At 43.1% G+C, this 22,819-nt stretch overlaps 1 protein-coding gene across 4 annotated transcripts in view; it reads left to right on the top strand.

The window, feature by feature from the left end:
• The window catches only part of FRY (FRY microtubule binding protein), a 349,471-nt gene that overhangs the window by 61,725 nt on the left and 264,927 nt on the right, over window positions 1–22,819 (top strand). Inside the window, exon 1 of one of the 4 annotated variants that reach the window (XM_047852057.1) lies at window positions 20,402–20,674. The exons of the other annotated variants lie outside the window; for them this stretch is intronic. Within the exon in view, the coding sequence (XP_047708013.1) occupies window positions 20,605–20,674 (70 nt within the window). The 5' untranslated portion in view covers window positions 20,402–20,604. Of the gene's footprint in view, window positions 1–20,401; window positions 20,675–22,819 lie in introns of those variants that run through there. 4 annotated transcript variants of the gene reach the window in all.

The following is a 22,819-nucleotide window of genomic DNA, read 5'->3' on the forward strand; positions in this document are numbered from 1 at the left end:
CCACATTTATCACAAAAGGCCTTTCAAGTTGTCTGTCTGATGATTTTTGAAAGGTCAAGTCCGTTTAAAGAGTTTCACTTGTAATGTGGGGAAATGAAATTGTTTTCAACCTAACCGGAGGGAACACCATTTGCAAAACAGAATGTGTGTGCTTTACAGCGCCGTGGCTCAATGGCGATGCCTTCAGATTCTTCAAACGGGACCAGACCTGCCCTTGCAGGCCCAGGGCAGAAGCCCGAGGTGGCGTGGACGCACCCAGACCAGCTCTGCAGCAGCCTCTCTTCTTCCCTCAGGCATCCTTGGCTTTCACAACCAGTTCTCCGCTTGCTGCCCGGGCCCACCTGCTCTCCCCCACTCAGCTCCTGTGTTTGTCACGGGCCATCACACCTGTTATTTCAGTAAAAGGCACCCCCCCCCCCCATCTCTGGGCTGTCAGCGCACCGGACTGACTTTCTTTCTGGTCAGTGTATGGAGAGTTCAATCAAATTCAGAGAATTGGAAATTGAGCAACTCAGCCAGCAGGCATATCAACGTAGACCACCACTGAGCTACCGACCCCAAGGTGATGGTGGCCTCACATCCGTGGCGGCATGCTGACATCAATAGGGAAAATGAAATACTTTTCAGAAACAGTCAAACCTGACCTTTAATTTTGCATGGACCATATCTTGTCAAGGTTCATGAGCAGAGAGGTACCGTTGTGAGCATTTTTTGATGTGGATATATTATTTGACACCTTTGCTTCCTCTTTGGGCACGTTATAGTCCGTGACATGCATACAGCAAGTTAATCTGCAACAATATTCATGTATTCGTTTACTTATGCATTCAGCATTCCATGAACACCCATCTTGTTGCACCCAGCATTATTCTGGGTACTTGGATTAAAGTAGGGAATAAAACAGGGGCACCTGGGTGGCTCAGTCGGTTAAGCGTCCAACTTCGGCTCAGGTCATGATCTCACAGCTTGTGAGTTTGAGCTCCGCATCGGGCTCTGTGCTGACAGCTCGGAGCCTGGAGCCTGCTTCGGATCCTGTGTCTCCCTCGCTCCCCGCCCCTCCCCCACTCATGTTCTCTCTCTCTCTCTCTCTCTCTCTCTCTCTCTGTCTCTCAAAAGTAAATAAACATTAAAAAAATTTTTTTTTAAGTAGGGAATGAAACAGACATAATCTCTGCCCTCTCAGATCTTATATGCTGGTGGCTATGAGAGACACACGATGAGCATGTAAATGTGTATTATTCAAAAAGTGACACGTGCTTCGAATAAAATTAAGCAAGAAAAGGAGGATACAGGAGAGGGGAATGAACTCTTACCTTGTGTGGGATGCTCAGGGAAGATCTTGATGACAGGCAGAGACTTGAAGAAAAAAAAGCATAAACCACGTGGACATCTTGGGAGAAGGAGTTAAGGCAGAAGTAAGAGCATGTGCAAAGGCCATGGGCTTGGCCTCTTCGAGGAACGGCAAGGAGGCCCCTGTGGCTGGAGTGGAGCTAGTGCTTATTCTTTTTTTTTTTAATTTTTTTATGTTTATTTATTTTTGAAGAGAGAGAGCACAGGAGAGAGGCAGAGAGAGAGGGAGACACAGAATCCAAAGCAGGCTCCGGGCTCCGAGCTGCCAGCACAGAGCCTGACGTGGGGCTCAAACTCACGAACTGTGAGATCATGACCTGAGCCGAAGCAGACACTTCACTGACTGAGCCACCCAGGCGCCCCATAGCACTTATTATTCATTGCTGGTGTTTCAGAAAGTGTAACAGAAAATCAGATTGGTTCTTCACTAGACTTGCCCTGTGTTGTTATTGCTGCTGTTTTTGTTGTTAACTCAAAGTACATGAGAAAAAAGTGTTTTTATTCTATGTTCTTAACTGGCTGAAGAGTTAGTCCTGGGGTGTGTGTGTGTGTGTGTGTGCGTGTGTATTATGTATAAACATACATGTGTATGTTTAATGAATCAGGAGAGCACCTGAGACATACATTTTTATGCGTAAGTGTGAGAGTGTGAGAGTTCCTCATCTACCTAATTTAAAAAACCCTTGGTAGTCTCTTAGGCAGTCTGTTATTAGCAATCACTCCGACAGGTGCTCCGAATAAAGCACAGGAATTGAGTAAGGCCTAAAGTAGTTAGAGATGTAAAAACTCTGATTCTCTATGGGTTTCCTCACACCTGTGTTTACCGCGGGAGCAATCCCATTGGTGGCAGACAATTTAATAAGCAAAATCTGGCGTGTGGTTACTTCCTGAGGTCAGTCTTCTTTTCAAGCACGGTCAGCCTTACTTGAGCTCCCGGTAGCCTATCTCTGGGCACTATGCTTCCTGAGAAATGTTGGGAATTTCTTTCTGTTACCAAGCAAATGTTTTTCAAGCTCCTGAGTGTTTCCACGTATCGGGTTCTAAGAGGCCGCTCTGCGGGGAGCAGAGTGTGTGAAGGTGAAGTTGTGCTGGGGAGACCGGGCTGTTGATCCAGCTGGAGTGGTTCCAACGGCCCAATGGGGCCGTGGCTGTCCACCAACATGCCAGTGACCTCAGAGAATAACAGAACACTTGGGGGACAAGAAGACCAAATGAATAAAGCTGTAACTGCTTTATAGTTAGACTCTGAAATGTCACCAGTATAACTTCAGTTTGTCCTGAGAAGAAAGTTTGCAAATATGAGAACAGTGTTTGGACTCATTCTTTGGCCATAACCGTCTTATTTAAATGCTTCAATTTCTGAACCTGTGAAATTCAAACACCTAGTGGACCTTCGCGTGGTGAAGGTATGTTAATTCTTGGCTCCTTCGTGGAAAAGAAAGTCGCAGTGAGTCGTGTGGTGCTCTTTTTCGGCTGGAGCTGCTCTTCTGTGAATGATCAGCTGGTAAGTGTCTTCCAGTAAAATTAAGTCCTGTCATTGACAGGTATTTGCAGAACATTATAAGATTTCACGAATCGCATTCTTCATCTGCCTTGCTGTTTGTATGGGTTGAGCCTGTGGCATTTAAGGACATTTTGTGGTGATGGCTGAAGATTTCAAAATTAATCTCTAGAATTTACATCTGATCGAATATTAATGAAAACAGGCTGTTCCAAATTGTCATGTGATTTTTTTTTAGTCTTTGGTTTGTATGAAACAATTTTTTTTAATGAAATTTGTTAAATCGGTTTCCATACGACACCCAGTGCTCATCCCAACAGGTGCCCTCCTCAATGCCCATCACCCTGTATGAAACAATGAATTGTTCCCTTTCTGTTGTTTCTGTAGATTTCTAGAGAAAATCACTTGACAGGTGAACAGCAAAGGAATGTAGTTTGTGCATTTAACGTATTGAGAGGGATGTTATCATATCCATTACTCGTGGGCTCATCCACAAAAAATAAACCTCAGCTGCCACTTTTTAGAATCCATTATGTTCTGGGCACCATGCTAGATGCTGGCAACTCAGAGATGAGGGGCGCATCCTTCCATGGCCTTCATGGAGCTCACACCTCAGTGGGAGGCAGACAAGTCACCTAATAACTACACAACTGTGTAACAGGTGCTCCTGGAGGCAGATGAGCATTTTACTTTGGGGAAGTCCTCAGAACCCCTCAGGAGAGTGGGTGAGGGTGAGGGAGCAGAAAGTGGGAAGAACAAGCAGGATGCACAGTGCAGAGGATAACAGCCCGGGGCTGCATGATGTCTGGGGGACTTATGGACAGTTCCATCTGGCTGAAGCACACGTTGCATGAGGTTGGAGAAGTAGGAGAGGGTCAAGGATGACCGCTAAAGGTTGAGCTCTGTCCCTAGAGCGATCGAGAACTACTGAACAATCTAGCAGCAGTATGCAGAAAGACTACATGTATGTAGAGACAGTGCATAGAGAAGATTACAGCTTTGAGCCAGGCAAGGAATTACAAGTCCCTGAATTAAGACAATGGCGGTGGGATTGAAGATGAGCGGACAGATATAAGAAACAGTTAAGGGAGAGAATTGGCAGGGCTTTCTGGGGCCTTGCACATGGGAGGGGGGCGGGTGGTGGTGAAAATACGGCTTTCTAACTTGAGTGAATTGGTAAATGGTGGTGTCATTCAGGTGATAGTGGAGAAACTGGAAACTGAGAAAGAGCAGTGGTGAGTTCAGATTTAGACACATTGGATTCAGGCATCTGAAGGGTATCTAGGTGGAGACAGACCATGAAAGGCGTAACAAGGTACGTGTGGATGTGGACCTCGGCAAGATCTGACGTATAGAAATTAGAAAACATCACACAACGGTTGAAGCTAAGGGTTAAATGAAATTAGTAGGCAATATTTATATATGACAAGAAAAGGGGCTCAATGTGGCACTCTGAGCTGCTCTTACAAGCTACTCCTCCTGGAGGAGGAGACCTTAAGGTGGTAAGATCAAACACAGAGGTAGGAAGAGAACAGAGGAGGCTGATGCCACAGAAGCCAAGTGAAACCAAAATGTCAAAAAAGGCAACTTGGCCAACAGTGCCCAATGCTGCCCGGAGGCATGTTGGGGGAGGCTCAGAAGGTTCCATGGGGTTTGGGCCTTGGTAGTCACAATGCGCTTTTCCCGACAAGCTGGAAGGAAGCAGGTTGGAGAGTGAGTGGGATTAGGAAGAGTAGACTTCCTCAGCCTAGCTGACCAAGTGCAGCGAGGAATTCTCTGACCCTTTGGTCACCTTTCAAATCAATGGGCTCTGAACAGCATTGTTCAAACAATAAGGGTTAAAAACTTTACATTAAACTCAATCCTGGTCAGACATCTGCCTGGGACTTTCGAGCATCTCCCATTATTCCTAAGTAGAAAAGAGTATTCGGATCTCACTAGAGATGTTATGGCCTAGATGCAAGCAGTCTTCTGGCCTAGATGCAAGCAATCTGTGGCCTAGATGCAAGCAGTCTAGATGCAAGAAAAACCCTGCTTTGAACAGGATGGGTGTGAAATAGTCCAATGAGAAGTCTCTCCCTTATCATGCACGAAGTAAGAGGGCCAGTGCCCTGGCTCTCCACCTTAGCAGGCGTTGGTGGTATGCGAAAGAGCACTGGGTGCAGTCCAGCCAGTTCTCCCACCAGTGGAGACCTTGGGTGATTCCCTTTGAACTTAGGCTTGACTTTTCCATCTATATGATGAGTAAATTTGGCTTGATGACTTCTAAAACCCACCTCTACCAGGTCCACTGGACTTTGATTCTGTCTTCAAAGCTTCTTTTTGTCTTCCCTTCCCCTTCCCATGCTTTGCCTCTCCTACACATACAGCTTCTGCAACCCCCAGGTCCATAGTCCACTGCTTGGAAAGGGCCCCATTTGCACCTGACATGGTCAGAGATGGTATTAGGGAAACAAGAAATGAAACACTGGGAACATGGGGAGTCATCTGGCTTACTTCCCCCTTGGCTTTTCATCTCCCTTTGCTGTCAGCTGACTCTCCCTCATGCTTCTCTTGGCCCAAATGGGATTTGTCCAAACAGATATCGGAAAGCCTAAAAAACTATTAACAGCTTCTGCATGGAGAAGATGAAAGCCCTGAAGGAACCAGGGTAAAGTCACTAATGTGCTCTGACTCCCTGCCATTGGTCAGAATATTTGTTCATTCATTCATTTACCCAAATGGCTGTTCATTTAAAAATTACATACCGAGTGCTATTATTGCTGTGTTGACCGCATTTACCCAGTATCCTAAGACACAAGGAGTAAAATGCTGAACACAATAAAGATAGACTCTGCCCCAGTGGAGATGATAGTCCAAAGACGGAGAAAAGCATATTGACAAAAATTAACACAATCAATGTGTAACTGCATATGATAAGTAAATACAAGTAAAAGTAGCTGGGAGAAATTTTAACAGTGGACCTGGAATTAGACAAGGTTGTCAAGGGAAGCCTTCTCTGAAGATGTGCTACTTGGGTGGATGGAAGAACAAGCAGGATTTAGCTAGGGCAAGAGAATGGAGAAGAGCCCATGGCCAGGTGGAACAGTACTCCTCACCCTGAGCTGGAGGAGGGCAAGGTGGCTAGAGAATTGGGAGAAGGGGGAGGCAGGGCTGACTGTGCAAGACCTGGGAAGCCAGGAGATTACCAGGTCATGAAAGCAAAGAGAAGTTTCAAGAAGGAGGTTGCAGTTCTGCAGCATCCAATTTGCAGAGGATTAAGGATTAAGGATTAAGAAGTGTCCACTGGCTCATTGGAGGCTGTTGGTCACCTTCGTAGGAGTGTGGCCACAGGAGACCGACCGGACCGGACTGAGGGGGAATGGAAGGAGGTTGCGTATAAGGGCAACTATGTTGAGACACAAGGCTATGATTGGGAAGTCAGGAAGCTAAGTTAGCAATTAGAAGGAATTGTGCAATAAAAGGAAGGTTTCTGTTTTGTTTATTTTTTGCTTTTCAGATGAGAGGTATTGAACGAAAGATCTCAGAAAGGAAAAGGTTAAGATACAAGAGACCAAAGGAGTGAGGTCCTGGGAAAGGAGCAGAGATGGGGTCAGAAAAGTTGTTTCCTCCATTGTAATAGGGCAGGAAGGTGGTCTTGGGGATTTGGTGATAGAAAAATGGGAGAACTCACATCCACTGCCATCTAGGAGGCAGAGACGTCTCAGAGAATGGGATGGGAGGAGCGGAGCAGGACGGCTGTGGAGAGGAAGCAGCAAGGCTGCAGGGCAAGGGATCCCACCTGGGGAGGGGGCCTGTGCTCCCCAGACCTGCCTGAAGGGTTTTCTTTTCTGCTCATCACCTACCCCACTGATCCTTGTCAGCATTCCTACAAGTATGTAAAAAGAGTATTTTGATTTTGTTTCCTGCAGTTGCCCAGTGCCAAATTACACCACTTCATGTAATTGTCTATAAATCCTGAATATTCTGACATGGGAGCAGTACATTTTGCTCTGGTAATTTCTCCTCCCTATTTTATTTTTTTTTTAATGTTTATTTCTTTTGAGGGAGAGAGAGAGAGAGAGCAAGAGAGAGGGAGAGAGGGAGAGATCAAGATCGGTGGGTGGCAGGGGCACAGACAGAGGAGAGAGAGAATCCCAAGCAGGCTCCGCACTGTCAGCACAGAGCCCAATATGGGGCTCCATCCCATGAACCATGAGATCATGACTTGAGCCGAAATCAAGAGTCAAATGCTCACCCGACTGAGCCACCCAGGTGCCCCCTCCCTATTTTATTTTTAATTAATTCCGTGATCCTTCCGTCCAAGTTCTTTCTTTTACCTTTTGACTTGCTTATAACCTTTGGCCTTCTCATTTGAAAAGCACATGACTTTGTGCCTGTCTTTTCTTGTTTTTTGTAATTACATGTCACACTTCAGTCTGCTTTTCATTTAATTTTTTCAGAATACGTTATGAGCCCACTTACATACAGATGGTATCTGTCTCTGTATCTCTGTCTCTGTCTCTCTCTCTCTCCCCCTCCATTCGGGCAACATTTGTGGCAATAACTAGAATATCTGCTAAATCTCTCCTTTCTTTCTGTCTCCCTGTTCTGTCATGTACCTGGTACTCACCAGGTCCCTGCTGCTTTTGTCTCTTGGCCTTGTGTTGTGTTGTTTCCATTCTGTGTTCTATGCTTGCACCCTCCAGATCCATATCTCTTTGCCCCAGACACCCACAGTCTTTATGTTTCTTCCACTGACAATCTGAGGCAAGAGAGCTCCCTTGGAGATACGAATCCTCTTGTTTGGGGTTCATTGGTCCATAGGAAGTATCTTCAGAAACAAGGAAGGAAGAAGAAGGAAACTAGCATTGGGTGCATACCTTGTGCTATCTGACATGAACCCTCATCCTGCTGTAGGGCATGCTGGTCCTGGTTTAAAGACAGATAAATGAATCGCAGAGAGACTTCTTGAGAAATATTTCAGGGCCAGGACTGAAACCATCCTCATTCCTTGCCCGAAGTTCAAAGTGGTTGGAGGTTATCGCTGTGCATCATTTGGACAGTCGTGAAGTAGACACCCCAGTTGAAGGTGCTGGCCTTGACTTGCTTCAGATATTGAACTACCTCTGACGTGAGGTGGCTCTTGTGGCAATCAGGCGTTTTTAGTCTTGGAGCCCAGACAGAAGGCACCTTGGCCACTAGGTGGAGATGTAGCAGCACCACAAGTAGTCACCATGCAAACGGCAAGCAGACCTAATGACAAGCCTTCTAGAGCTAGGGCATTCGGACTTTCTTTTTTTCTTTCAATAATTTCTTGAAGTGACATCCACATAACAAAATCAACCATGGTAAAGTGACATACAGGGGCATTTAATACATTCACAGTGTTGGACAACCACCTCTATCTACTTCTAAGACATTCTCTCACTCCACAGTAAAATCTGGAACCATTAAGCAGATTCTCCCCATTTCCTTCTTTCTGTACCCCCTGGCAGTAGTCAATCTGCATTCTGTTGCTATGGATTTTCCTATTCTGGATATTTTTTATAAATCAAATCCTACAATATTGCAACCTTCTATGTCAGGCTCCTTTCACTTAGCATGATGTTTTCAATGTGTGTCCGTGTAGTGTGGATCAGTAAGTATTTCATTCCTTCTTATGGCTGAATATTCCATTGTGTGGCCCTACCACAATTTGTGTATTTATTCATTCACCCATTGGTGGACTTTTTGGGCTGTCCCCACCTTTTGGTCATAGTGAATAGTGCCTCTATGAACATGGATGTACATATATCTATAACCCAAGAGCAGAATTATGGGCTCCTGTGGTAATCTGTGTTTAATTTTTTGAGAAACTGTCCAACTTTTCCGTAGCAACTAAACTGTTTTACATTCCCATCAGCAACGTATAAATAAGATTTTCAAGCTTTTCTGACCATGACTTACAATAAGATATATATTTTGTATCACAACCCAGCATTCACATATGTGTACATTTTCATTCATATAATGCATATGTCTTCATATACATGTATATGTATATTCATGTATTAATATACATGTATATATGTATTATATATATATATATATATATATATATGAATGACACAAGTTTTATGAAACTGTGCTCACCCCATGTGATGAACACTGATGTGTTCCTTCTGGTTCTATTAGAAAAATATGCTGGTTTGATCCACCAAATGAGTTCCATTCCTCAAAGCAAAGTGAAATCTTAAAGATTAAATTAGCTGTTAAGATCAGAATACTATTGGGGCACCTGGGTGGCCCAGTCAGTTGAGTGTCCAACTCTTTTTTTTTTTTAACTTTTTTTAAATGTTTATTTATTTATTTTTGAGAGAGAGAGAGAGAGAGAGAGAGAGCAGGGGAGGGGCAGAGAGAGAGGGAGACAGAATCCCAGGCAGGCTCCATGCTGTCAGCACAGAGCCCGACATGGGGCTCGAACCCATGAACCATGAGATCATGACCTGAGCTGAAACCAAGAGTTGGATGCTTAACCAGCTGAGCCACCCAGGCACCCCGAGTGTCCAACTCTTGATTTCGGCTCAGGTCGTGATCCTAGGGTTGTGGGATGAGCCTCCATTGGGCTCTGCACTGAGCATGGAGCCTGCTTGGGGTGCTCGCTCTCTCTCTCTCTCTCTCTCTCTCTCTCTCTCTCTCGCCCTCTGCCCCTCTCTCCCATTCATGCACTCTCTCTCTTTATCTCTCTCTCTAAAAAGAAAATCAGAGTACTTTTTTAAGTGTATGTAATAACATAACTTACCTCCTTTCCATTTGGATAGTAAAAGAATTTAGGATATCATTGATCAATTTATCAATACATATAAGCTTTGGAGAGGAGATATTATTGAACCTGTGAGGATGATATTTTCCATATTCTCAAGCATGCAGTTTAGATCACACACAAATGTGAGTTATATTGCAGGTACTTGTCAGAGTGTGAGGATTGTAATTAGCTAGTATTCTTTTTTAAAAAAATATTGTTTTAAGTTGATTTCTTTATTTTGAGAGAGAGAGAGAGCACAAGAAGACAAGGGGCAGAGAGAGAGAGAGAGAGAGAGAGAGAGAGAGAGAGAGAGAGAGAGAAGGAGAGAGAGAATTTCAAGCAGGCTCCATGCTCAATGCAGAGCCCGGTGTGATCTCACAACCATGAGATCATGAACTAAGCAGATATTAAGAGTCAGACACTTAACTGACTAAGCCAGCCAGCTGCGCCATGTAATTAGCTGGTGTTCTAGAGCCCAGCAACAAATTATTTGGTGAGTATTGCACCTGTAGCTTCTGGGAAAATCTTTGTGATACATGTTACCATTTATTGAATGCCCAGTTGAGTACAATAAGATACTGGAGAGCATGGTGGGGGTGGCAGAAAGAGTAAGAGAAAGGAAAGAAGTAGAATCAAGAAAATGGGGAGAAAAAGCATGAGAAGCTTCTCAAATTTGCAGCAATGATTTATGACCATCTTCAAGAATCACCTGAAACTGAGCTCTCCTGGAAGGAGTGGTACATGGGAAGAATAGAGAGGAGTGGTTAGAGGGCATGCTTTCGAGCAGATCCACAGGTAGGATTGTGGGGATCCAAGGGCTAAGAGGGCAAAAAAACTACATTTTGCTTCTCATTAACCTCTACCTGAAATTTACTATTTTCTTCAAGTACAAATATAGGCAACAAAAATAGTATTAGTGGTACCTTTGGCTTCACTACCAATTGAGTTCACAGATTTTTTCTGTTACGCTACAGTTGCTTTAGTTAGATTTCAATATTGGTTATGTTTTTATTTTATTTAAAGATTATTATAATTATTAGGCTTATTATGTTAGGTGTTATTAAAGAAATGCATTATCTTTTTTTTGCTTTTTGTAATTTATTTTTTTATTCTTGTTTTATTTTTTATTTTTTTAAATATGAAATTTATTGTCAAATTGGTTTCCATACAACACCCAGCGCTCATCCCCAAAGGTGCCCTCCTCAATACCCATCACCCACCCTCCCCTCCTTCCCACCTCCCATCAACCCTCAGTTTGTTCTCAGTTTTTTAAGAGTCTCTTATGCTTTGGCTCTCTCCCTCTCTAACCTCTTTTTTTTTTTTTTCTTCCCCTCCCCCATGGACTTCTGTTAAGTTTCTCAGGATCCACATAAGAGTGAAAACATATGGTATCTGTCTAAGAAATGCATTATCTACAATACCACAGTTTTGTGGTTTTTAAGGTAATTTGGTAACTGCATTTCAAAATAACTGGTTTCCATTGTAATCTCATGGATTTTCTCTCATTTACATTCTGAGAAGGAACCCATTGGCCCTGCTGGATGACCAAAAGGGTCCAAAAATAGTTGAGAACCCCCTAGAGTGGCACTGTCCACTAAAGGACCCACTAGCCATGTGTAGCTATTGAGCCCATGGAATGTGGTGGTCCAAATTGAAATATGCTGTAAAATATACACCAGATTTCACATATTTAATGAAAAAAAATTAAGTGTCCCACTAATAATTATATATACACACATACATATATTACATACTAAAATGAGCATATTTGGGGTATATTAGGCTAAATAGAATATATTAAATTTAATCTCATCTGTTTTGTTATTACAAATGTACATACTAGAAAATTTTAAATTGCATATGTGGCTTGTGTTATACTTCTATTGGACATGACTAGCATCAGATCTGAGTTCCAATCTTGGCTCTATCACATAACCAGCAATTATCTTCATTATTGTTGTCATCACTCTGCTGTGTCCCAGCTATTGGATCCCCATAAATTTCAGTGTCCTCATCTGTATGTGTAGATATAAAGCCAAAGGAGAGAGTATTACTATGTTCATTCCAGATTTAGCCTTCTTGCTAATCCGTGTCTTACTATCAGAAATATCCCGAAATCGTATCCAAAAGTCTAAAAGAAGGCCCATGTCCGCGTCTCCTTCCCTTACTCTTCTGCTGCGCATTGCTGTAATGAACACAAAATTTAAATTATATACATGAAAGTGATATATAAAGATGAGGGTATAACAATTTATAGACCAAGTGAATTTAAAAAAAAATTATAAAGGATATAAGAAAAAGTTCTTTTGAAGAGCAAAGAAACTGGAAAATAAAATTTGAGGTAGGGTGGAGTAGTAGGCAGACTACCGTTGCCACCCATCCTGTATTTATCCAGAAGGACCTAAGTGGCATTTGGATAAGGCACAAGAAAACCACCGGCACATTCCTGGAGTTTGCAAATGGCCACTTAAAGAGCAGGACAACGCTGGTATGTCCTTAACCCAAAGCTAAAGTCTAGCCTGCTTCCACAATAGCTAGAAGGTGGCTTGTGTGTTTCTTTAAGAGGGCAGAGCTGAGAGGAGACCTCCTGCCCCTTTGTGTGATCCTTACACTTCCGGAACCCTGAGCATCATAAAATGGGCACCCTGGGAATAAAGAACCCTTTCATCTACAGAATCTCCTTTGAGGTCATGAAACAACCTTCCTTCTGTAGATAGCAGATCATACAGTGTCACCTGTACCCTTGTAAATGAGAAGGGAATCGCTCAGACACCAGAGTGGATCACTGTGGCCAGCACTTGGTGGCTCGAGGGCTGACAGGAGCTTGGGTTTCTCTGTAACTAACACTGTGAGGATCAGAATCCTGACCCTCCACCTCTGTTTCCCTGGGCTTCTCAGAGTGACCTCACCCACCATGACCATCTGCAAAGATCATTATTCTTTCTCTGGCTTCTTAGCTGAGCCGTGCATTTGGAACTGCTCTCACCACCAGCTTGTTAAACTGTGCCCTCCCATCATTCAGACAGTTTCTCGTAGCCCCACCCTCCCACACAAAGCTCTGCCTGTCTGGTCAAAATAGGGTGGTGATTTCCCCACCCTTTCTGAAAACATGCCTTGCAAGACTTTCTCTATCCTTCAAAATTTACTTGTGCCGTCAGTTACATTTTCTACCACGTTCGAACTGTGCTTATGGGTGGAGAAGGTAATGTATGTGTTTCTCCACTTCAGCGTTGCTGGGCTCAGACCACACTCCTCGAAATGCCGGATCAGGGGGTCTGAACCACGTAGCACCAGGAACAGATGGTCATTTTGAGGGTTTAATCAGCGATGCTCCATGAGGTAGATCCTTCTTTTTAAAGCTTTTGTTTCAGAGGAAGGGCTGTTCTACGTATCTTTAATTCCTTAGCTGAAGGCTTCATCTCCGTGACAATGACCTGGTTTTCAGCTACGGATTATCCCTGGTTTCCAGGACTTGGACAGTTGTAGAGTGTGCATCCGTTTTCCTCTAAGGGGAACAAAGTACTCTGATACTGCCTTATTAACTTCACAGGACCCCTCGATCATTTTCACACCGGTTTATCTCTTTCTGATTGCCAATTTTTGTTTGTTTGTTTTGGTTCTCAGCTTCTCCTCCTAGTCAGCCAGGATGTGCCCTGTATGGGATACTTTTGGTACTAGCTTTATCAAAACAGAATTGATAAGGTGAATCTGTTGCCCAAAAGTTCAAATAACGTATGCCAAAGACTGACATCCCATAATTTATTACGCAGTGTTCTTTCTCTGAGCCAGGGTCTCTCCCAATAATATGGAAAATCAAAGGCTGGCTTGCCCTGGGAGATGAGACAGTCTGGTGACAAGAAGCAGCTTTCCTCATGTAGTAGAAAGTCCAAGGTCATGGTAGCAGGGTCCGAACAAGGAGGAAAATAGTTTCCTGACTCTCATTCCATCAAAGTTTGTCGGTAGGTAACTGCAAACACGTGATCATACCTAAAGGAAAGAAAAAAATGTTCAGTATGTGTGAAGTTCAAGTAGCAAGTGTATAAAAAACTAATCAAAATTTCCAATTTTTCCTGATTCCCTTGACTTTAAAATTCTAGATTTCAATAACTATATATTAAATGGTACCTCTGAGGGAAAGTTGATCTGCCCCTTAGGACTTAAAATCTAGGTTTATTTTTATGTATGAAATTGGGAACATTAGTGGGAATATTAGTTCTTACCCTAAAAGTTACTTCATTTTTAATCACTTAATAAATGAAAATGGCTTACCATAGGCAAAATGTTTAAATGCAACCATAAGAATGCACCTCTTTTGTTTGTTAATTTGTCATTTTTATAGAGAAAAAAACGATTTTCTTAGTTCTTTAAGTGGTAACCAGTGTTTGGGAAGTGTGGTGATTGTTTTTTATTCTAAGTATTTTTTTTTAATGTTTATTTTTGAGAGAGAGAGAGACAGAGTGTGAGAAGGGGAGGGGCAGAGAGAGAGGGAAACATAGAATCCAAAGCAGGCTCCAGGCTCTGAGCTGTCAGCCCAGAGCCCGACGCGGGGCTCGAACACACAAGCTGCGAGATCATGACCTGAGCCAAAGTTGGACGCTTAACCGACTGAGCCACCCAGGCGCCCCTGTTTTTTATTCTGAGCATTATAAATCTGTGCATTTTTGGTAAATAATCATATGCAAAGCAAATGCCATGTATTTGCTTCTTCAGAAAGGACATAATTTAAAATCGTATATTGTTGGCTCCTGTTGTAGCTGGTGATATTGCATCTGTTTGTATCTCCGTATAAAAAAGTTCTCTGGTTGCTGGTGGTATTCAAAAATAGGGTAGGAAGGTTATCAGTACTGTTGGGTGCTTTGACGATAAAAGCAGTAGAAATAACCCATATTTTCTCTTTCCGTAAAATATTATCTGTAAATACAATATTAAATACTACTTGTGCCTTGCAGAAATTGAGGTCAAATCTTGATATGTACAAAATACGTATGAACCACATCTCCTGGTTTGGCTCCAGGTTAAAACTGTCCAAATAGGCCCTACCTTGAGAGGTTAACCAGAAGAGTAAATTAGGTAATTTTTGAGCCTCTACTAAGGTAACCAGAACCCCCACCCAGCTTTACCCTGGCCACCGAAAGTTAGAAGCACTAAAATATTAAATAAACCTTTTTCTGTATGTGTACAAGTTTAGGCTTCCTTCACTTCGGCAGAACTTCGGCCTTACCCTGGTAGGCAGCAGGGGTGCTGGAGACGGGAGCCCTCCGCCATGAACAGGGTCTCTCTCTCCCCCTTTCCCTAACCTGACTGTGGAGTTAGAGGGACATCTCGTGCTGGGTATTCTGGGTTCATTGCTGGCTATAGACCTGCTATTTACCAGTTGTCCTCTGGCTCTGTGCTCATTTAATTCTCACAACAGACCCATGAGATAAAACCCTATTTTGGAGATGAAGAAACTGAGACTGGGAGATGTTCAGCAGCTTTGCAAGCAACTCTACCTACACGGGAGAGTAGGGCCTTGGCTCTGGCATACTATGCTGTGTATTAATATCTAATTAATATCCTTGGGATATTTGCTCTTGAAGTCACCATTCACTTGTCTGGAGCAGTGTTGAGAGAGAGGACTGAGCTTTATCTCGCCAGTTACGAAGATGCTGGGGGGTAGAGACCTGAGTTAACTGACACCCTAGTCCCAAGTCATTCTAATGATGTCTCCACACCACTTTTAGAGAGGTTACTTGCAGGTGCTTAGCAGGTGTGGCCCTTGGCTTGGGTTTGTCCATACAGATCCTTTGAAATACAGCCTAGCGGTGTCTCAACATCAAGTTGAGCTCAATTAATGTGAATCCCCCTACCCTATTCTAGACTTGTTACACACCCTGGGTGACAACAGGCTTATGGAGAAGGACTTCCCTGCACAGAGCAGCAAGGGCATGGACTTCAGGCTTGACCCTGCCCTCTGCTGCCATTTCTCCATGCCATCTGATGCCTTTTACTGCTTCAGTCCTTCAAGGGCTTCCCATTAGCTAGACTGACTTTCAATTCCTTTGTCATGGCCCACAGTTCCTTATAAAACTCCTTTGCAGAGGAGGTAAGTAGGGAAGAAAAATGGGTTCTGCTGCTAATTTTTAGTGGAGACAGTTTTAGGAGATACGATTTTCCTTGTTTACGTGTGTGCAACAACAAGCTGTGCTCTAATGAAGTTCTGGTACATTCAGAACATTTAAATGTATTTCAATTCATTTGGAAAAAATTATTTGTACTGACTAGTAATGGAGTAAGCATCTTCAAAATCTGCAGAATCTATTTTTGTGAAGACTTGTGTATGTGGGTTGGATTTTTTAAGGGAATGCTTCTTGAGTTTTCTGTTTACAAAATGAACATTGTGTGGCATCGCTTCATAGTTTTTTTCTCTGCTATGTTTTAGCACGAGATAGATGGGCACAAATTATGCATCTAAAATATATCGAAAAAGTTTCTGATCTATCTTGGTGCTTTCTTCGCCTCTAAAAGGCCTCATCCTGCTTAAAGAGAAACAAAAGGCCTTTCTCCATAATTGTCACCATTGATCTCAAGTGATGCTTAATTTGATTTGGAACCGTTCTTATTAAGAAACAATACTTAATAGGAGGAATATAATATTCTTAATGCTTCCGTGGAATTTTAAACTAAGCAAAAATTGATAAAGCAATTTTCCTTACATCTAGTGATTTTTCCTTTGTTTCCTCAGGATGCGAGGAAAACATTTCTCTTCTGCCTAATACATTCCATGCATGAATGTACCTGTCACTCTGACAATAATTACACATGTGTGCCCACGTGCAGCCAGCCACAGGGAAAGGGGGCGGATTCCAGCCCTCACCCAATCAACTCAGTCAGACTTTTTAAGACCATTCCGAGATGGCTCTTGATGTTGGCAAGCATCCAGATTGTTTGCCTAGCTTTGTTGTCACATTTTTTTGAACACCACACATTTTAATCTCAAAAAAAAAATTGTCGAAAATGCCAGGAAAGAGAAAATTAAATACGAATCAAAACACAAACCGATTGCACTTCTGTTGCACATTTTTTCCCCACAGCCAACAGCTAGCACTAGGCATGCATGTCACGTCTGTTCATTCAGTGACTCACTCTATGTGTTCTTTGCATGAGAACTTAGCGTGTGCTGGGCTGTGACAGATACACAAATGAGAGACACATGGCTCTTCTGGAGGGAGGGAAGAGAGAGTAGGGAATGCCACAGACTGTAATTTACAATCCACGCACCCTTTACCGCCTGCCTTTGCCCCCACCCTGCCGCTCAGCAACCTAGGACACAGGTGACCAACTGGCCTCTGCCTTCTTGAAATGCTCTGTTTTCTTAGTCCCTACAGCACCACCCCAGGCCACCACGAGTGCGTTAGTTTATACTGATCACAATTAAGCCCCCCTTCCTGTGCATTGAGTATTGGGCAGATGTGTGGCACACATCAGGGTGGACACAGCCCATTTCTACCTCTTTACGGCTTGGAGAGTGGATTTCAGACTAGATTGCCACCCTCAGTGGCCCCAGCCCCACCCCAGGTCAGGCATCCTGATACAGACCAAGAGTCAAATTAATGCGAAAGATAATAGCATTCTTCTCTAGGTTTCTTTGGGATGGGGCAAAACCCCAGGGAATAATTCGTTCCCCAGGCTAGAGCCTGACAGCAAGGCAGTAGGCAGTCTTGGAGAGCCAATGGGGCCTGGACCTAAAGCATTCCTATTAGGCGGTGTTAACGAGGGTCTTAGCATATCTTCCTGAAGTTTGGAAAAGGAGTAGGTAACCATGATTCTTGGCTTGCTTATGATAAAATAAATTAAAAAAAAAATAAGTGACTGGTTCTAAAATTTGTTAGACCTAAATTTTGCCAGCTTTATGACCTTGACCTTATTCTCTTTTTGCCTCCATTTTCTCATCTATGAAATGGGGCTAATAATAGTTCTTCATAGGTTGAGGGTGGCGATTAGATATGATAAAATATGTATTTTGAAACACAATAGTAATGCTGAATAAATGTAGATGGTGCTATTATCATGTCTCCGGTCACTTTCCGACTCTTTTTCCCCCACTCTTGGACCTACTTCGTGAGGCCTTTCAGCTTTCCTGTATTACTGTTACTTTTCTCTGAGCCTCCAACACCTGTGCCTAATTCCTTGCTTTAAGATTCATTACATGTCCTCCTAATGTTATTAAGGAAAGATCCCTTGTTCCTCTTAAATGACGTCTGAAATCTCATAACAAGCCAGGGACAAATTCAGATTTTATTTTGTATTTTAGGTCCCTCTGTCCAGGTGCCTGTTCTGACTACATTTTTTTTTTATAAGCATCCCCACCCCCGCCAGAGAGGAGACAAAAGGATAAATGTTTTATCCCGGCTTGCAGCAGGTGTCATTCTATTTGATTTGTAGGCCTTTCAACAACACAAAAGGCCTTTTCTGTTCTTTTACAATATATGCTCTCTTTAAAGGTACTCAAATGAGGAAAAACACGCATGAGCAAGATTTCAGGTTCTAACGGACAGAAAGTGAGCTCTTAGTTACTGGTTCACTCTTCACAGGGAAAACGAGATGCCATTAAAAACATTCTTTTCTTAATACCACCTAGAAATTTAGGATAGTTTCCTCTCAAAATATATATGAGTGGCATTCTCAGCAAATTAGTGTGTTTAGAGTAGGACTGAAATCTTTGAAAAGCCAGGTAAGGTCTATTTGATAAAGTCAACCAAGAGAATCTGTGTAGGCTTGAGTAACAATAGTCAATAGCCTGCTTACTTACTGCAGCTATTTGAAGTGTCTCCAACTTGCTAGCCCCAAATTGTTACCATTGGTGTTCAAAAGCAATATACCTTCTAAGTCCCAGCAGTGGTACAAACATGTGCTTAACTTAAAAAAGTTCTATGCTGGCGTCCCTAAGTGTTCCTAATAAATATCAGTATAGCTAGAGCTTGTTTACTCTACGCTAGACGTTATGCTGAGCACTTTATTCATAATGTCATTTAATCTTTCCAACAATTGGATGAGGTAGGTACCACTATTATTCCCATTTTCCAGGTGAGGAAACTAAGTCTTAGTGAGGTTAATAACTTGCCTTAGGTCTCATTGCTAGTACAGTCTGGGGCCAGGTGGGAATCTGGGTCCTGTCTTGAGAGACTTTGTGTTCATGAACTCCAAGGCACCATGCAGTCTCCCTGTTCATTCGTTGCCATGGGGAGGCCTCAGAAAAGTGGGTATGGATATTAATTTTTGTTTTTGAATATGAGAGCTGTTTTGAGGTAAAAATCTTTAGGTCCTGTTTCACTTGGAATCCATACAAAGTACAGGTGATAAAATTAGCCTATCAACTCTAGTGTGCTTCTAAATGAAAAATAAGTCCATCTGATAAGAAATTTCACAAGAATAAAACACTGATTGGAGCTGGAGATCTTGGTGGCTGAGGGCTAGCCTTTTGTGTAAGTGTAAGGAGTTTGAAAAGCTTATATTGATGGTGTCTTGGGGCATTTCAGGACATAGTAATTCTTAGTCTTAAAAGTATTTTGTGCTCTTGCCTTTCCATTTCTCTAAAGAACTGTTAGTCTAAAAAGTCCTATTTGTGTGTTGACTTGAGGGGAGTTGCCCAAGATTTTTATGTTCAATGATTATTAATATGGCCTATTAATTCCTTTGGAAAATATTAATATGAAATGTACTGGAAAAAAGAAGTAGTCCGTGGTTTGTGAGACTGTTGGCCAAATCCCACCTACCGAAATGCAGCCTGTCAAAATTATAATACTCTTACTTAGTCCCCTAGTCAAGCCAAATGGTAACATGAAATAAAGCCAGCCGAAATCAGGACACCTGATATCAAGACTTCATGAACTAAAAAGGCATTGTACAGCAAGGAATCTAATGCTTTTGCTTCTTATCCTTTTAATACAAGTAAATAAGCTTTATTGGGCTTGGTGATTCTTAGAAATGATAGGTTTGAGAAACGGATCCGTGCTGGAGCCTAACGTTCCGTAAACAAGCCCACTAAGCATCCCCTTCAGATGCACACGTTAGGGGTGGAGTGCCTCTCGAAGGGACAAGCTTTTCTGGGAGGGGGAAACACAAAGTGCAGCTTCCACTGTGCCCACGAAAGAAGGGGAAGAGAAAGCCCAGGCAAATGTCCTGTTGTTACCCAGCTTTCCTACTGCAACAAGGCTGACAGATGGGGCTTTTAAAAAAAACGTCACTGCAACCAGATCCAGGGGTGCAGCTCTTCTTGCTGCAGCGCGATGCAGTTGTGTATATTTCAGGGACAGACACAAGGGGAAGTAGCAGCCAGTGCTCATGCGGGCTGCTCCCTGGAAGCATTTCTGAAGAGAGAGGAGCCACAGGAGCCGGGAAATTCCTCCTCCTGCTGAGTCCGGGGCTGAGTGGTGGCTCAGGTTGAGACCGTGGGCAGGGGCAGGGGGCGGCGCTCCCAGCCCATCCCTCAGCCCTGCCGAGAGCTGTGTGGGCCGTGGCTGCCTGCACAGTGTCAGGGAGGCCAGCCAAGAAACCCTCCCTCCCAGGGGAAAACGGATCGCAGTTCAGGTGGGGACTTCCTCGGTAGTGTACCTGGCTGGAGCAGAGCATGTGGGCGGCCGGCGGCAGGCGGCTCTGGTTATGGCAGCCCCGAAATGAAAGCAGCGGCCGCCGCCACCTCTGAGAGCTGCAGACAGATCAGCACCCAGCAAATAAGAAGCAAGTCCTAGACCCCGAGGAGGAGGAGGAGGAGGAGGAGGAGGAGGAGGAGGAGGAGGAGCGGCCGCCGAGCATCTCTCTCCCGCTCCTCGGTGTCCTTTAAATGAGGACTCCCTGCCAGTGCCGGAGGTAGATCTGCAGAGGCTTCCTCTCCACCGCTGACCCCCGCTTACATCACTAACCTGTGACAGGCACATCTCCACGCCTGGTACCTGCTCCTCCAGCGGCTCCCAGTCCAGTCCCAGGAGCCTCTTTGTATACCGCCGACATGGCCAGCCAGCAGGATTCCGGCTTCTTTGAGATCAGTATCAAATATTTACTGAAATCCTGGAGTAATAGTGAGTAATTAGAAAATAACCTTTGTTTGTTTGTTTGTTTGCTGGATGTTGCGTAAGGTTCAAGAAATAAAATCTCAACTGGAGGCATATGCTTGGGTGCCAAGGAAGTTTTTTTGGTTCCATCTGCTATGAAAATCAAAATGTCAGAGACTGAACTAGCTTTCCTTAAGTGCAAAGGCTGCAGTGGAATCACAGTAGATTTTGTTTGATTAAATTTTCAAGTGAGATGGCCCTTCAGACTGTCAGAGCACAGGATGCATTTTCTGCCTTAATGTTTATTTGATCAGGCTTTATCTAAGTATTTTGTGAAGTGTGGTTTAATCAAAGGGGTGTGGCAGGGTTTCAGAGTACTTCATAATTGTTTTATTAGGGTATTGTCTAAAGAAAAAAAGTATTTAACAGTCTAAAACCTAAGTCTCATCTCTTTTGCACTAGAGGCATTTGCAGGTTTATGTATCTCTCCCTTGTCTGTGTGGATGATATTCAGAATGCTATCTAATGTTTGGATTTATAAAATCCTGTTGTGTTATAGTCCAAACTCATAACATGCTTTCCTGAAATATAAACAAGTGAGGTTCTGACCCTGATCATTTATTAGGATATCAGAATGTTATGGCTTCTGAAGTTCCATTACTGACCTACTTAATAATTTTAGCAATAACACATTTCAAAAAGACAACCTCTAAGGCATCATGGGTCTGAAATCAGAATTAAAATGAGGCCTTCAGGTGATCAGTGATGCCTTGTGTTTTTTGAATAGTTGAAAAACAAAGTCTTCTCTATTTCACCAACAGCCTTTGTGCTTGCTTTGGATAAAAGGCCGGCAGGTATTACAGATCCTTAATTGTTTGAAATTTTAAAAAAATTTTCCAGGAAAAATTTTGATGCTGTATTACGTGCATACTAATTAGCCTACCTGTGTTCAAAGAGCTGGTGATTAATTATCTCCTACACAGACGACCTGTGGCCAAGATTGTTCTTATGTAAACAAAACCTGGGCAGAGGAACCTCTGCCATAATTGCTCTAAGGAAAGAGCCAAAGTACCTACAGCCTTAAGGTATTCAGGGATATGCATCTCTCAATGATCTCTATAGAAACCATTTTTCCCCAGGTCATTTTGCACCACTGTATACACTATGGGGCTCGTCTAAAGCTGTTTTTCTACAAGTGGGAAGCCATTTGGGAGCCTTGCTGTCACCCAAATAGCATTCCTTTATTTGTTAGAGTCATAATTCATTTGTCTTGGGTCCATTATTTGTGTAATACTTCACACTCAAGGATGAGTCTGCCTTTGTCTATCCACCCTTTGATTAATGAAAAGGGTTTGACACACAGGGTTCTTGATGGAGCAGTTTTCCGATAACTGGAAAGACTTACTGTGAGTTTGACTTCGGTATGTGGTTTTGAATCATCATTTTGAGTACACCAAGACCATATTATGTTCTCCTATCATTTTTTGTCATTGTCTCATTAGGTAGAAAATTATGTTGTGACAATATTGAGGCCAGTGCGATTTCTTTTAAAACCTTTCTCCCTTGTCAATTTTCAAATGACTTTAGACAAAGTGTATATTCTCTCTACCTTTCCTAAACTCCCCCCCCCCCCACCACCCCACACCAGACACACACACACTTACTCCCTCACATCAGGAAATGGTTCAAAATGACTGTTCATGTCTACTTTGAGAGCATCTGGGACACAGTTCTGAATTCTTTAAATTCATTCAGCAAATATTTATTCCACACCTACTATGCCAGGCTATGGGGCTGCAAAGGTGAATGAGACACCCTACCTGCCCTCTGTCCTAATTTCTTTATCACAGAAGAGTGAACTTGGTGATTCTCTTGTGTTTCTTTGGAAGTCAGAATGCTTTTCAGTCCTTTCTTGAAAGAGGAAGAGGAAATACACTTTATGCTTAGTCTTCTTTGAGCTTGTTGCAACACTAACCTGCTTTTAACCTAGCTTAGCTCTCAGTTTTGCGTATTTTCGGTAGCAAAGAGAGAAGAGAGTTTGTCTGTTCATAGGAAAAAGTAGCCTTAGGGTTTTGGCCTGCTCAGTGTAACCTGGCTGAGAGGATGCATCACAGAGCAAGCAACTCCTCAGCCAGCATCATAGGTTTTTGAGGCCAGGATGCCCGCCCACAT

Source organism: Prionailurus viverrinus, chromosome A1 (assembly GCF_022837055.1).
Source record: "Prionailurus viverrinus isolate Anna chromosome A1, UM_Priviv_1.0, whole genome shotgun sequence".
NCBI classification, from domain to species: Eukaryota; Metazoa; Chordata; class Mammalia; order Carnivora; family Felidae; genus Prionailurus; species Prionailurus viverrinus.